The sequence below is a fragment of the Lygodium microphyllum genome, chromosome 18 (assembly GCF_053477565.2).
Source record: "Lygodium microphyllum isolate KBCC chromosome 18, Lygodium_microphyllum_v1.1.10, whole genome shotgun sequence".
In the NCBI taxonomy this organism is placed as follows: domain Eukaryota; kingdom Viridiplantae; phylum Streptophyta; class Polypodiopsida; order Schizaeales; family Lygodiaceae; genus Lygodium; species Lygodium microphyllum.
The window spans coordinates 68,923,012-68,937,137 of NC_141152.1; the positions used below are offsets into that span (position 1 = coordinate 68,923,012).

A 14,126-nucleotide genomic window follows, 5' to 3' on the forward strand; every position below is an offset into this window, starting at 1 on the left:
AATGCTCATTGGCATGTTTGGGGGTTCTACCACATGGGATTCCTATTATCCGCCCACTTCTTGGCATGTTCTCTAGCTATACCATCACCTACTAAATGATGATGTGGATGAGACCCTCTCATGGGCCAAAGTAGGGAAAGAGAACAATAAGACAACATGCACCACTCACATGAAGGGCAAGTTGCTAAGGCAACAAAGTGCATGCAACATCAATAAGAAAGCTTAAGTTACAAAGTTGCAAGAGAAGGGTGACTTGTGAGGTGTTATAAGAGTAGAGCAACTTGTGTGGGGCTATGATATTCTACAAAAGGAGATGGCCTATAGATCACAACGGTTGGAATAGGTATAAGAGTAAACTTAAGAGATACTTTTCAACTCTAACCATGAATAAATCACCATAGTTGAGCATATAATTGATTGCCATAATTGGATAGAGGCCACATCATAAAGAGTGGACATGATCACAAGTGTGTATAAGCAAATTACCACAATCTATGATGGCATGGATCCCTTTTTACTTGTCAACCAATGCACTCCTTATATTGGTCAAAGAAAGAATATGATGTTGGAAGGTCAATGAGTTGCCAAAGCAATAACTCCCAAGTAAAAGAATCAAATAATCTACACATGACCACAAAGAAACAAGGATCACCAATTATGTCAACTCTTCACCATACCTTTTATATATCATTCATGTGCCTTTATGCACTATTCAAGTATAGAAAGTTATTCTCGCTTTTAATGATTTTGCTAACTTATCTAACTAAGAATACTTTCCTATCTAACTAATAATACTTACCTACTCATAGCATAGTGACATTTAGTAAAGACATCAGTATCACAAGTTATCATTACTTTTGTGCAATGAGAGAATAAAAAATTGCAAAAATCATGAAGAAAAACCCAAGGTTACAAGCCAATACTTAAAGTGTATATATTCGAACATGTTAAGCGTCTAGCTATTCATGCTTTTTTGTTCATGGCAACACCATCTACAATGTCAAGCAAAAGAAAGAAATCAAAATCAAAATCACAAGTACTCATCAATTCAAGTAAGCTTTCTCCATGCTTTTATATCACATTACAATATTCCAACTATAAGCCTCTTAAAACTAGATGCAATTCAAGCAACACAATAATAGCTCTTTTTTCCAATCAACCAATTGATCAAGGCATTCTCATAGGCCCTATAATAAATCGTACAATTTAATCATCTTGTTGTGTACATTGTCAATAATTCTATCTTTTGCCTACTATATATTTAATTGATACCACTGACTCAAGGATACAATGAATAGAATATCATCTAATGATGTCTGTGTGCATGCAAAAGTGTGTATAACCAAATGGGTGTATAGACTGATTGGTAGATTGAATGCATGGTGATCAACAGATCTTGAGTTCCATTCCTAGATCTGTACAATCATCTAGTAATAGGAATAAAAAAGTGAAATTTGAACCTAGATCTACGAGCTGACAACCTGGTGAGTTACAACTAGGGAAACATTAAAGAGAGCTCTTATGGTGGTGGTGATAGTGGTTTTTTTTTTTTTTTGGGCGGCCAAGGGGAGGGGGTGTGTTGGGTGGGTTTGGGGTTGCACCACTTTTTGAATTTACATAACACTTATTTTCTTTTTAACCCAATATCTGTGTTACAACAATGTTTTGAAACTTCATGTCCATGACGAGGTTGCTTTAACAATTTGATACATTTGTATTCAAAAGAAGAATGTGTGTGTGAGCTTTGTCCAACTTTATCCCCATCCATGTCACACTCAAGCTGGGATGGTCATCTGGCTAGCTCTCAATATATCTCATTACAACGTTCCAATTGTAAGGCTCTCACCACTAGATGCAATTCAAGCAACACAATACTAACCCACCTCCAATCAACCAATCCATTAAGGCATATTCTCATATGCTCTAGACTAAATCATACAATTTAATGATCTTGTTGTGTACATTGTCAATAATTCTATCTTTGCCTCATGCTACATTTGATATCACTAAAGGATGCAATGAATAGAACATCATCTAATTATGTTTGCATGTGTCCATGTGACCGAATGCGTGTGTGGCTCAAGTGGTGGATTGAATGCATGGTGACCAATAGGCCTGGAGTTCAGTTTCTAAATCCGTAGGGACATCTAGTAATAGGAATAAAAAGGTAAAATTTGAACCTGGATCTAGGTTGTCAAAGCTAGTGAGTTACGACTAGAGTAACATCGAGAGAGAGAGAGAGAGATGTAGAGAGACTGTGTGCGCTTTACACATGAGGGGATAGAGCCATCGTATATCTTGTAATCATGTAAACTTGTACCTTTTTTCGTAATCAATACAATTACCTTTTACGAAAAGAGAGAGAGAGAGAGAGAGCTCTTACAGATAAAAATTCACTTTTTCAATTCATGTAACGCTTGTTTTCTTAATTATCTAGTATTCTTTGTTGCAACAATGCATTGAGCTTTGTGTCCATGATGTGGTTGCTTGAATGGTTTAATGCATTTTTATTCGAACAAGAATTACATGAATTGGAATTTTATGTCTTGTTAGTATGACAAGAAATCTAGACAAGTTTGCACCGGCACCGGACCTCAAGTGCAAAGTACTTATTTACACAAGCGTTCTGGAGAGAGGAATGACTCTTACAAAACTCAAGAATGATTTCCCATTTTCCCGGATCGCTTAGTACACGAGAAGATACAAAACTCAAGAATGATTTCCCATTTTCCCGGATCGCTTAGTACACGAGACGATACAAACCTCTTTAGTGTCCAGCTTCATACCTCAATGTTTGAGCTGAATAGACTTATACTCCCTCATAGTATTTGCGATAGCAACCTCCACTGGTAGTCGTTCCATGCTGGACGCACCATAGAAGCCGTGAACACCAGTGGTTCTATGGAGAATGAATTCTGCTTCCTTCGGCCCTGAAATGGGACCTGAAAGTGGAATTTAGGCGTTAGGGTAAAGTCATGAAAACCTCTACAGGACAGCAAACGAAAACAAAACCACAGCCATTTCCCAGACCTCCATGGCACAATATAATGACATCTGGATTGATCTTATGTGCAGCATCTGCAATCTTCTGAACAAGACCTACACAGTCCTCCAAAGCGTGCGATGTCTGTGCCCCAATTGATCCTGAGGTGGTGAGTCCCATATGCGCAACAATAATGTCAGCCCCTGCTTGAGCCATGGCTCTGGACTCCCCTTCATTGAATGCATATGGTGTGGTCAAGAATCCCATTTCATGAGCTTGACGTATCATTTCCACCTCCACTCTGAAACAAAGGCATACAACAGAGAACAGGCAATGAACCCTGACTAGTGATTCAACTGCATCAAATTGAACAATTAGGGTGGGAGTCATAACGTTGTCATGCAAGCCTAATATGACATCAAAATGCAATTACATGAAAAAGAAACACGTAACTCTTGCATTGCCACAATCTGGACTTCATTTCCTGGCTGACTAGAGTGACACTACCTTTCAAAACAGTCATTGCATCTCACTGCAGTTCAAGCACAACCCATGATAGAAACTGTTGTGGTAGATGTCGAGCTGAACTGTCTGGACTTCCAACATATGCATCCAGCAGAACAAAAGTTTACCTATTTGATACCTTCTTTTCAGATGTACAGATTTGAAAGCATTGGTACATATATCAATTGGTTCCTTATCGTCCATCAAACTTTATGATAGCTGTCACAAGGACATGAAATTTTGAGATGCTTCCAATAACATTTGATTAAGTTGTTAATCAAATGTGCAAGGACGTGAAAATTAATTGCATGGCTACATAATGCAACAAAATGGGTTTAGAAGGTTGCCACTTGGCAAAACTGCCCATGCAAACTGAGAAAACGTTTTTGGGGACTAGGTCTCAACCATTCAATTAGTTTACAACTTAAGAGAGAGAGAGAGAGGGAGCTGCTGGTCCATTTTTTCATCAGAGAACAGCAATTTGCTGCAGAAGACAGCCATCTCGGGGCTTCAACAGGCAAGGGATAGTTGGGAGACACCTTCCAAGGACTGGCAACAGCATTGCTGATCAAGTGATAGCATTTGGAACGTGATTGTACTAAAAGCACACTGGAGTAGGCAACATGTAGATTTTAGGGTATTCTCATGAAGAAAATCAAATCTCTCTCTCATCTTGGCTTTCTCTCACCTTCTCCAACCCATTCTCAGGAGATCTCAGCATTTCTCTCTCACTTTGAGCAGATCTTAGCCAAATTTGGTGTACAATAGAGCAATCTCTATGGTAACCCCTAAATTTTTCCAAAAACAAGGATTTAGCAATCACCTCCAAATCCATGCCAACAAGATAAGGCATCGTACACTAAGATCAGCACCTACAATTTGTTGTATCAATAGGGATTTCATATGCCAAGCCATCCACTATAAATTGGGGCAACATTTGGCCAATTGGTGGTTCCATTTGTGCAAGACCTAGGTGAAAATCAAGGGGCAATTGGCCAAATTGCTTGCTCATTGTTTGTAGAGCAAGGGGCTTTTGGATGAGCCAAGGAGATCAAAGAATCTCAACTTGTAATTGATCCATTGGCAATTGAAGTTAAAGAAATACCGAAAGGGCCGCCAGTTTTGGGACCAACAAGTTGTCTATTTGTCCAAGATTGGTAAAAAAATGTATGCATTTAATTTTATGCTCAATTATTAATTGCTATAATTAAGTGTTTGATCAAGTTTTACCACCATATCCAAGAAGGAATGCTGGTTTCATGGTTTCATCGTCGGGATACCATCAATTTCCTTGAATTGGTGGGCCTAAGGCACCTAATTGAAGGTCAAAAGCTTTGCTTTAGTGCTGAAATTGTATTCAGCTGAGTATTATGTTAAGCTAAAAATGCATTAGCTTGACTTAAACAGCCCCAAAACATGCTTAATTAATGAAGAAAAACCTTTTATTTTAAAAAGAAACCCGATCCTAGAGAATTACTATGTCCCACATGCAAAACCCTCATTTGGGTGTCCCAAACTTTCTATAAATAGGCACACAGCCCACCACTCTCCCAATCTCGTTTTTGTAAATTTCAAGTCTTTCAGCTTGTTGCCCCCGCATTGTTGTTTGCATCAGATTTAATCTTCCTTGGCTGCATTTGCTGGTGTTCAATATTCGGAGGCTGCCTTACTACATTTCGAGATCCGTTTGGAGTACCACACTCTCTCTAGCTCATTATCCCTATCCTAATCCTCAAGATACAAGAGTTTGTGGTACAGTATTCACTCTCTGCATAGCGAGTTTATTGCATAAGCATTGTATATTTAGAAATCATTCATTTCATTATTATCTATATTCCTTGTCTCTGAGTTACCCTAACCCTAACTGTGTTCTATGTTATCACTCTGTGCTTTGTTATAAAATTGGTATTGTGTTTTTGTGTTTAGAGCATCTCGTCACATGGTATCAGAGCCAAGTTCTCTTTGAGAAACCTTGAACTTGATCAGAGAGCTCATTCACAGAAGCAAGAATGTTACATCAATAAATGTAACTTATTGGAAAACAAGCACGAGAGATGACTATCTGGGGGCCTTGGACGCCAGTACAGGGTTAGGGGAGCTTAGGAAGTAAGTGAGTCATAAAATTAGTATAACTCACTAGGTAATGACGGCTAGCAAGAGAGTCACAACGGGGGGTTTTCACCAGCATCTTCCTGAGTGTGGTTGAGTGGCGAATTAGAGCTCTCGTGCTTCACACGAGGGGAGTCGACAGAACATAGAGCGGGCGTCTATAGAAAGACAATCCCGTGATACCACCAATCACGTAATACTGGTATCAGAGCTTTTTGTGACCTGAAGACGGACCACGTCAACCACCACTTTGGCCACATCCCACCCCACTGCACAATGAATGAAAGGTTTTAATCCACGACTCTCGTGTTTGAAGACAGGCCACGCCAACTACCACTCCAGCCACGTTCCGCCCCAAATTTTTCCTTTAAAGGTTGCAAGAGACATAATTTAAAGAGTCGCATCCAATGTGACACGGTAACCCAGCCTTCTTGCCCGATAGGAAAGTACAAAAGCTCCACATCACCTCACAACCCGTTTTTGTCACATTGCCCGACAGGCCTTGTTTCTTGTGCGAACAGCCCTACACCAGTGTTTTATTAGTCGCCGACATCTGTCCCACCTTTGTAATCAGGAAATTACTTTTGTTTCTAAATTTCTTACTTTTTCTTTCCAATTCCAGTATATAGATGGAGGGGAAAGAGAGAGAGGGGGTAACCGGAGGCTCTAATTCCGGGGACCACCCTATGGTGGATCCCCATGAAACTGAAATACAAGAAGAGCACTGGGAAGAATTTTTTGCTACACGAGAACAATTTGATGATTTCACTACTTGTGTGCAAGCACAGGGGGTTCAAATGGAGTTGTTAACTCAAGCACTTACCGAAATAAAATCCCAATTAGCCCTATTACTAAAAAGGGATAAAAGTAAAACAGAGACCTCAGATATTCCATCTTCATCGAAAGATGTAGATGTGATTATGCAAGACCCAAGGGAACCCCACCAAAAACTGAGGGATAATCCAGTGTTAAAGGACATGAAACCCCCTCAGTTTCATGAGGAGGAAAAAGATAGAAATAAAAATACTCTCTTTAACTTCCTCCAAAAATGGGAGGATTTGCACAAATTAAAGAATACTCCACCACATCTCCCAGCGCTGGAGGCCAGTTTAACCTTGGGACCAAAGGCATATAAATGGTGAAAAACTTTAAAGGAGGCAAATAAAATACCTGAAACTTCGGCTCAATTTGAATCGGTCTTTTTGAAATAATTCCTTCCTGAAAATTAAATAGAAATAAATTGGGAAGATTGGGATTTTGTTAGACAAAAAGGAAGGCCTTTGCTAACATATCTCGAGGAGTATCGTGAGATAATCCTCAAATTGAAAGGAATAGATGAATTTCAAAAGACAAGAGGATTTATAAGGGGACTAGATAAGGCCTGTAAAAAGGAAGTGAAAAGGAGTTCACCTAAGACGCTTGAAGAGGCAATTAAATTTGCACTAATCAATGAAGATAATACGCGTCCAAGTGCACTCACTAGTCTCACCCATACAGAACCCAAGACTAAGGAATTTGAAGCCTCAAAATTTGTAAGCAGATCCAAAAGGAAAATGCCATTCTTTAAGGGTAAGAAACAACCCTTTGAAACGAAACAATATGTACGGCCGAAGCTAAGTCGAGATGACTTTGATAAGGCCAAAAAAGAAAGGTTGTGTTTCAATTGCTTATCTCCTAACCATGCTGCTTGGAATCACCCTCAAAGAAAAAAGGGGGAAGATAAAGGAAAGGATAAGGAAAAGGGCAAGGAAAAAGAGAAACAAATCCATATAGTGCAGACCCTGGAATTAAAGGGGCATGAAAGGTATAAATCCTTAAAGGTCTTGCACAAGGATGTACAACACAAGTGTTGTATGTCAACTTCTATGTGGCAACCTACCTTCGGGCCACATGATTTAGTTAGAGTGCATGGATCGATAGGTGGGAAGAGGGTTAGAGTCATGATTGATGACTCTGCCACCCACAATTTCATAAGTTATGCACTTGTCAAAAAGTTGAAACTTTCCCAACAAAAGAGTGAGCATCAATACATTGTTCGCATGATGCAAGGTCAGGATAACAAAATATGGGATACAATGGTATCCAATTTGGAAATCGAGATCCAAGGATATAAAGATAAGCTTGATTTCTAGATTATGAATATGAAAAGAGCCGATATCACTTTAGGGAGGGAGTGGCTATGGGGATTAGAACCATCCTTAAAAGCGTAGTTATCATCATAATACACTGGAATTTGAAAGGGATAGTAAGACTTTTGTGATTCAAGGTGAACATGAAGTATCTAATAACCCGTTGATGTGTTCTCTTGAAGTTCAGAAGCTAATAAAGAAGGAAGCTTGTGAGGTATATATGTTATGGTCCCTTCTTGTATAGGACACTTTTACTTCTTGTAATATAAAGCAACAATTTTCTTATGTTTGTGAGTTGAATGTAAATAATGAATTAAGTGGTTTGTTAGATGAATGTAAAGATGTGTTTCCTTCTAACTTACCTAGTAGCCTTCCACCAGATAGGGGTGATGTAAATCACCCAATTGACATAAATAGGGATACATGCCCTATTTCTAAACCACCTTACAGGAGGCTAAGTGAAACACAGCACCAAGAAGTAGAAAGACAAATCAAGGATTACCTTGATAAGGGGTTTATACAACCTAGCAATTCACCTTGGGCTTCGCCAATTTTATTGGTGAAGAAAAAAAATGGTTCTATGCAACTTTGTGTTGATTATAGAGCACTCAATAAGATAATGGTGAAGAATAAATTTCCTATGCCCAGAATGGAAGATCTTTTTGATCAATTAGAAGGGGCAAAATTCTTCACAAAGATTGACTTAAGATCAGGCTATCACCAAGTAAGAATTAAGGCCCCTGATGTTCCTAAGACGGCATTTCATACTAGATACGGACATTATGATTTTTTGGTGATGCATTTTGGTCTCACTAATGCACCAGCTACTTTTATGAAGCTGATGAATAGTGTGTTACGGCCCTATCTAAGACACTTTGTAGTAGTCTTCTTGGATGATATCTTGATCTTTATTCCACATGAACCAGAAAGAATTTTAAATGTTCGTAATAGATGAACAAGGCATACTATTTATCAAGAATGTCTCGTAAAATGGAGGGATTGTTTAGAAGAAAGCTCAACATGGGAGCGAGTAAGCACTTTAAGAAAAAGGTTTCCCAATTTACAATTGGACCTTCCAAGTATCGTTTTCCAGGACAAAACCGATTTTTAAGAGGGAGGAAATGTTACATCAATAAATGTAACTTTTTGGGAAACAAGCACGAAAGATGACCGTCCAGGGGCCTTGGGCGCCCGTACGGGGTTAGGGGAGCTTAGAAAGTAAGTGAGACATAAAATTAGTACAACTCACTAGGTAATGACGGCTGGCAAGAGAGTCACGACGGGGGTTTTTCTCCAGCATCTTCTTGAGCGTGGTTGGGTGGCGAATTAGAGCTCTCGTGCTTCACATGAGGGGAGTCGACAAAACACAAAGTGGGCGTATGCAAAAAGGCAGTCCCGTGATACCACCAGTCACGTAATAAAGAACAATAAAAGGTTCAGATGACTTCAAACACCAACACACTACTCCCAACTCCACGACCAAGCATGTCAAGAAACGAGCAAGAGTGAGTCTCCTAGCTTGCCCATGTTAGGCACTACAACATTCACCAGATTCAGCCTTCAAACTGCTACACTTTGGTTTCCAGCCTGCTGCCCTTGCACATTGATCTCCAACTGGTGGTCACAAACCTCAAGATCCATCTCTGATGGACGTCACTCTCCAACTACTCCCATTGCTCTATCTTTGAGCATCAGTACATTCTCTCATCCATTTAAACCATTGATTCATTCACTTCAAGAGTTCTCTTTCTTCTTTGTTTGTGTTTTGTGTTTTTGCATTTATTATATTCTTGTCTAAGGTCTTGTGTTTTAGTCGTGTTCGTACATTCTAGGTTTCCTCAGTGCAAACCCTACCATCACTTCACATGGTATCAAAGTTGGTGCTCTTCTAATGATGAGTATCTTGCAATTATCTTGGAGAGCTTGGTTTGTTTGAGATAAATGAAGGATGCATAACCAATTCACAATGTCTCAAACTCCCTCCTCTTGGGATCCCATGGTGTCTTTTGAGGCTTCTCCGTCATTGGATACCTTGAGGAGGCATTATGGACTCAACGAGGAAGACAACACATCATCACTTTCTTCTTCTTGGTAAGATGTAGGGCTCATGATAGAGGAGTTTAGTGAATTCTTGCACATCAATGATTTCTGCCACAGTTTTGGGAGCCTTATAGGATCAATTGGTGAGGCTGGCCACCTCTCCACTCAGGGAGAATATGCTAACATTTGAAACAACTGGCGATCCATCTTCTTCATCACAATTCACAACCAAGCCCGCTGTCAAGTTCGTACAACCCTTTTGAGTCATATGGATCAAAACCCTTCCTTGTTTATTCTTCTAATGTGCAGAATCCTGATCATGAAGATTTGATTATGTTGACTTCAATAGAGAAGGCTCTAGATGCAAACATACATCTACAGGTATACTTGCTACTATGCCCTCTGTTTCTTTTGAGCATGGAGTTGGCATTTCTCATTCACAATTTCCTCCCAACCGGCCCTCTTTTGCCAATTCTCTTTCATTTGCTGGAGTACTCCAATTCACCAGCAAGACATCTCTTCACTACTATTCACAACAGGCATGAATAGAAGAAAAAGATTGTGTTTCCTAGTCTCACAATCTTCCAAACAGCCAGGATCCACCACACAATCAAATTCACAATCCGTGAATGCATTGATCATGACCATGATTAGAATACATCCAGCAGTTGCCATTTCACAACCTCGCCAAACTTGCCAGTCCAACCTCTTTTTAATGTTTCACCAACATTAATAAAAGCAATCTAACTTTAACCAAGACACATCATCCGAGGTTGATAATTGGCCTGACACACAGAAGTGACTTGCTTTTTGATAACCATCCCATTTATCTTGCAATCATGTTGCTCGACTATGGCCTGCATCAAACCTGCCACAAGTGATCAAGCACGTCATCAATCTATCTGCCAAGCATCACTAGCCATGTACACAGGTGCACCACAACGATCCAACTCCATATCAAGGGACCTTTTTGTGAGGTTTTCTACTTTGCCAACTCTGGCCATTTTGTGGTCCAACTATATTGCACAGGTCAAAGACTCAAACCAGATCTCCAATTTGGCTATTCATAGCTATCATTCTGTACGTCTCCTCAATTCTCATCTATCTAGTTCCAACTTTGTTCTTCTTCGTTCACACACATTGTGTTCACTCTCTTCTCTCTGTCCACTCCTTAGCATCTTTGTTTCCATCAATAAAGAGGTTCTATAAGCTGCTTCCTGTAGTAGTTTGTGACTCCATCCTGTAAGGCTCCATGTACATCTGATCAAAGAAAAAGACAGGTACAGAAATCCTACATCTAAGAAAGCAAGACCACCTAAAAGACTGCACGATGTTATCAAAAGTGTTTTGCATATCAAAAACACATGATACAAGGTGTCTTATGTTATACCAATTCCTGAGTGTTTGGCATACTGCTCCACCAGGAAATCACTAGTTGTGAACACAAAACTGATGCTAACAAAGTACACTATACAAGGTGTGTGTTTGGAATACTGCTCCACCAGGGCATGAACTAGTTGTGAACAAGGCACGGCATATTAGCACTATCTATTATATACATTGCTAACCCAAGATTCTTTTCCTATAATTGGCTAATAGACCCTGAAGTCAACAAGACACTGGTGTGAGACTCAACATTACTAAACCAAGATTCTTTTCCTATAATTGGCTAACAGACCCTGAAGTCAACAAGACACTGGTGTGAGACTCAACATGTAACTGCAAGGCTTACCCATAACCCATTCCTGTCTCCTCCAGATTTTGGCGAAAAGTCCCATCAATAAGACCCACAGTTGGAAAGTTTTGAACACCCGTGAACCCCAATTCCTCAAGCTGTTTCAAAAATTTGTTCATGCGTCTAAAAGGGTCTGATGCACAAACTCCAGCAAGTATGGGAACTTTCTTAACTACCTGCAGATATGCAAGCCAAAAAGATTACTTGGCATTGAAAAAGTTAACCTTTTCATCTAACCAACTGTAAACATGAATAATTTAAATCAGCTTACTGGCAGCACTTCATCAGCCATCTCCACAACTACAGCATTTGCATCCTTGAAAGGCATTAGACCGGCTAAGGAACCCCTCCCAGCCATTCTGAATCTCCCTGAATTGTAGATGATAATCAAGTCTGCCCCACCTTCTTCTTCAAACTTGGCAGAAATTCCAGTTCCAGCACCAGCACCAATGACAGGAACACCTCGGGAAATCTGCTGTCTCAATCTTTCCAGGATAGATTGCCGCATGGTTGATGTCTCTGATTGAAAATGAAGTCTGGTCAGAGTTAGTGAGTATCTATCAAGAGGTTAAACCTATACCGGTCATTGTTGCACGGACCTTTTCTTGCAGAAGGAGATATTGACGGAACCTTTGACAAGTCACCACCTAGAAGGCCCTTTGAAATACTAGAATCTAGTTTTTTCACCTTGGAGGGCTCTTTGGGCTCATTAGTTTTTGGCATGATCTCTAAGAAGGCCTCCACCAGAGAATGGGCAAATTCATTGTCATTGATGTGGTAAGGCAATCTCTTAACCTGCAAGATCCAGGTCCCATGAATGAACCTCATTATTTTGTGCAATATTGCTTTCTCTGCTTAATAGTAAAAAATTTACTTGTCTATCAGATAACTGCTTTATGGAGACTTCAAGCTCTTCTAGCAAAGCACCAGTAGCTGCCACATCATAGAAAGGTTTCTCAACACCATCAAGTGCTGAAATGCCCTTTTCTGGTAAAAGGACACGAACAGGACCAGTGGACACGTTCAGCTTTTTTGCAATGAACCTTGCAGCCTCTTTGTTTTCTTCAATGGTGGTGCGCATCAATGTGACCTATGATAAAAATATAATGACTTATAGAACGAAAAACCATCCAATTTCCCTTTTGCCACAATGTAGTCCAGGTGTTACTAAACATGTTTATTAAAAAAATCCTCACTTCTATAAACAAGATTCATGTCTTGTGCATTGTCAAGAGCAAATACAAAATACTCAAGAGTTATTATAGGATGTGTGTGATGAACACCCAGCTGACCTGAAAATGGCATGATTAAAACTGAAAGTTGATAGAAAAGTAAAAATCAGGTGACAAGAGGGCTAGGAAATATGTGTACTAGAACTATTATCAGTGTGTATGGCAACATATAAAAACTTTAAACTTGCAAGCTTGGAGACTTGATCCAGGACTAACTTCGAGTGCATTAGTTTGCTGAATATGAATGTATTTCTACAGAAGACTATACTACGTTATTTGGAAGGGCTGTGTGTGATTTGGATACTTCTATACTTTCTCTATTTGCTGGTGATGTAAGCCTTTGTCATTTCAGAAACTGTACTTTTGTAAGAAAACTTTTAACTGTGGGTCTACCATGTCTTCCTTGCTCTGGAACTATTAGGTCCAGCCCTGCCTTTTACTTTTGAAACAGGTGCATGTTATGTCGAGCATAAAAGAAAATGAGCTACTTTAAAGGATACACATTTGTGTTTCCTTCCTCAACAGTCAACAAAGCAACAAGGTATGATATATTCAGTTTTCTGATCTCAGCAATGCAGCTTGTGCTTTAGTCTCTATGCTGAAATGTTGTAGCAATTCTCTCTTGATCGGAGGTACCACATAGGGATATCTTGCGGAAACCGCAAAAGATAAAGGACTCTCCACACCTGGGATTTTGGAGTTTACTTCATGGGGCAGACATGGACATGGGCAGGAGGTTGCAAAAGAAAATGACATTTGTAGCTTCATCTCTCTTTGAAAGGGATCCACTTTACCCAATGCTTTGTCACTCTAGAAATTACAGCAAAAGAAAAGAAAAAGAAAGACTTTCTTCACAAGAACTCTGATTCCATATTGCTCAAGAAGATTCTGAAAGTAGCCATTCCTTCAGAAGTAAGCGGGGGGAGATAAAACAAAGCAGTTTTCTGACAAAAGAAAGCAGCAACACATGGAAGAAGAAAAGTGCTTCATATGTGATTTATCCTGTCATTTGGATCCATACTCTGTATGTTATCGGGGACAATGACATTTACACAAAAAGAAGACAATTAATTGGATTTGAACAATGGCAAGCTAAAAGTTCCTATTCAGGGCTATAACAATCAAGAAACCTTTTACACTAAGGATTCAAAGTAATCATTGGTATGCCTTGGAATTACATGGTGGAGTCGGCTATCTACTCTTACAAAAAGAAGGTAGAACTCAAGCACACAAGCAAGCAGTATGAGATCCAAGCAGTAGTAACCAAAACAATATACAAAATGGGCAGCCTGTTAATAGTTCCTCTTGTCTCCATCTTCTCTATTCATTCTATGTCCTTGTTCTTTTCTGTTGTGCACTCTCACATGGAATCATTTGCTTTGGTGGGAAAGTGA

The 14,126-nt window shown here is 39.6% G+C and overlaps 1 protein-coding gene across 2 annotated transcripts in view; it reads right to left on the bottom strand.

Annotated features, from left to right (window-relative positions):
- Nucleotides 1-2,450: 2,450 nt before the first annotated feature.
- The window catches only part of LOC148020998 (TIM-barrel signal transduction protein), a 48,829-nt gene continuing 37,153 nt past the window's right edge, over nt 2,451-14,126 (bottom strand). Inside the window, exons 4-9 of one of the 2 annotated variants that reach the window (XM_087698820.1) lie at nt 12,375-12,590; nt 12,100-12,295; nt 11,772-12,019; nt 11,498-11,676; nt 3,031-3,284; nt 2,451-2,942 (exon numbers count right to left, since the gene is read on the bottom strand). In XM_087698820.1, coding sequence (XP_087554946.1) covers nt 2,788-2,942; nt 3,031-3,284; nt 11,498-11,676; nt 11,772-12,019; nt 12,100-12,295; nt 12,375-12,590 — 1,248 coding nt within the window. In that variant the 3' untranslated portion in view covers nt 2,451-2,787. Of the gene's footprint in view, nt 2,943-3,030; nt 3,285-11,493; nt 11,677-11,771; nt 12,020-12,099; nt 12,296-12,374; nt 12,591-14,126 lie in introns of those variants that run through there. The other variant, XM_087698821.1, reaches the window with a different exon arrangement.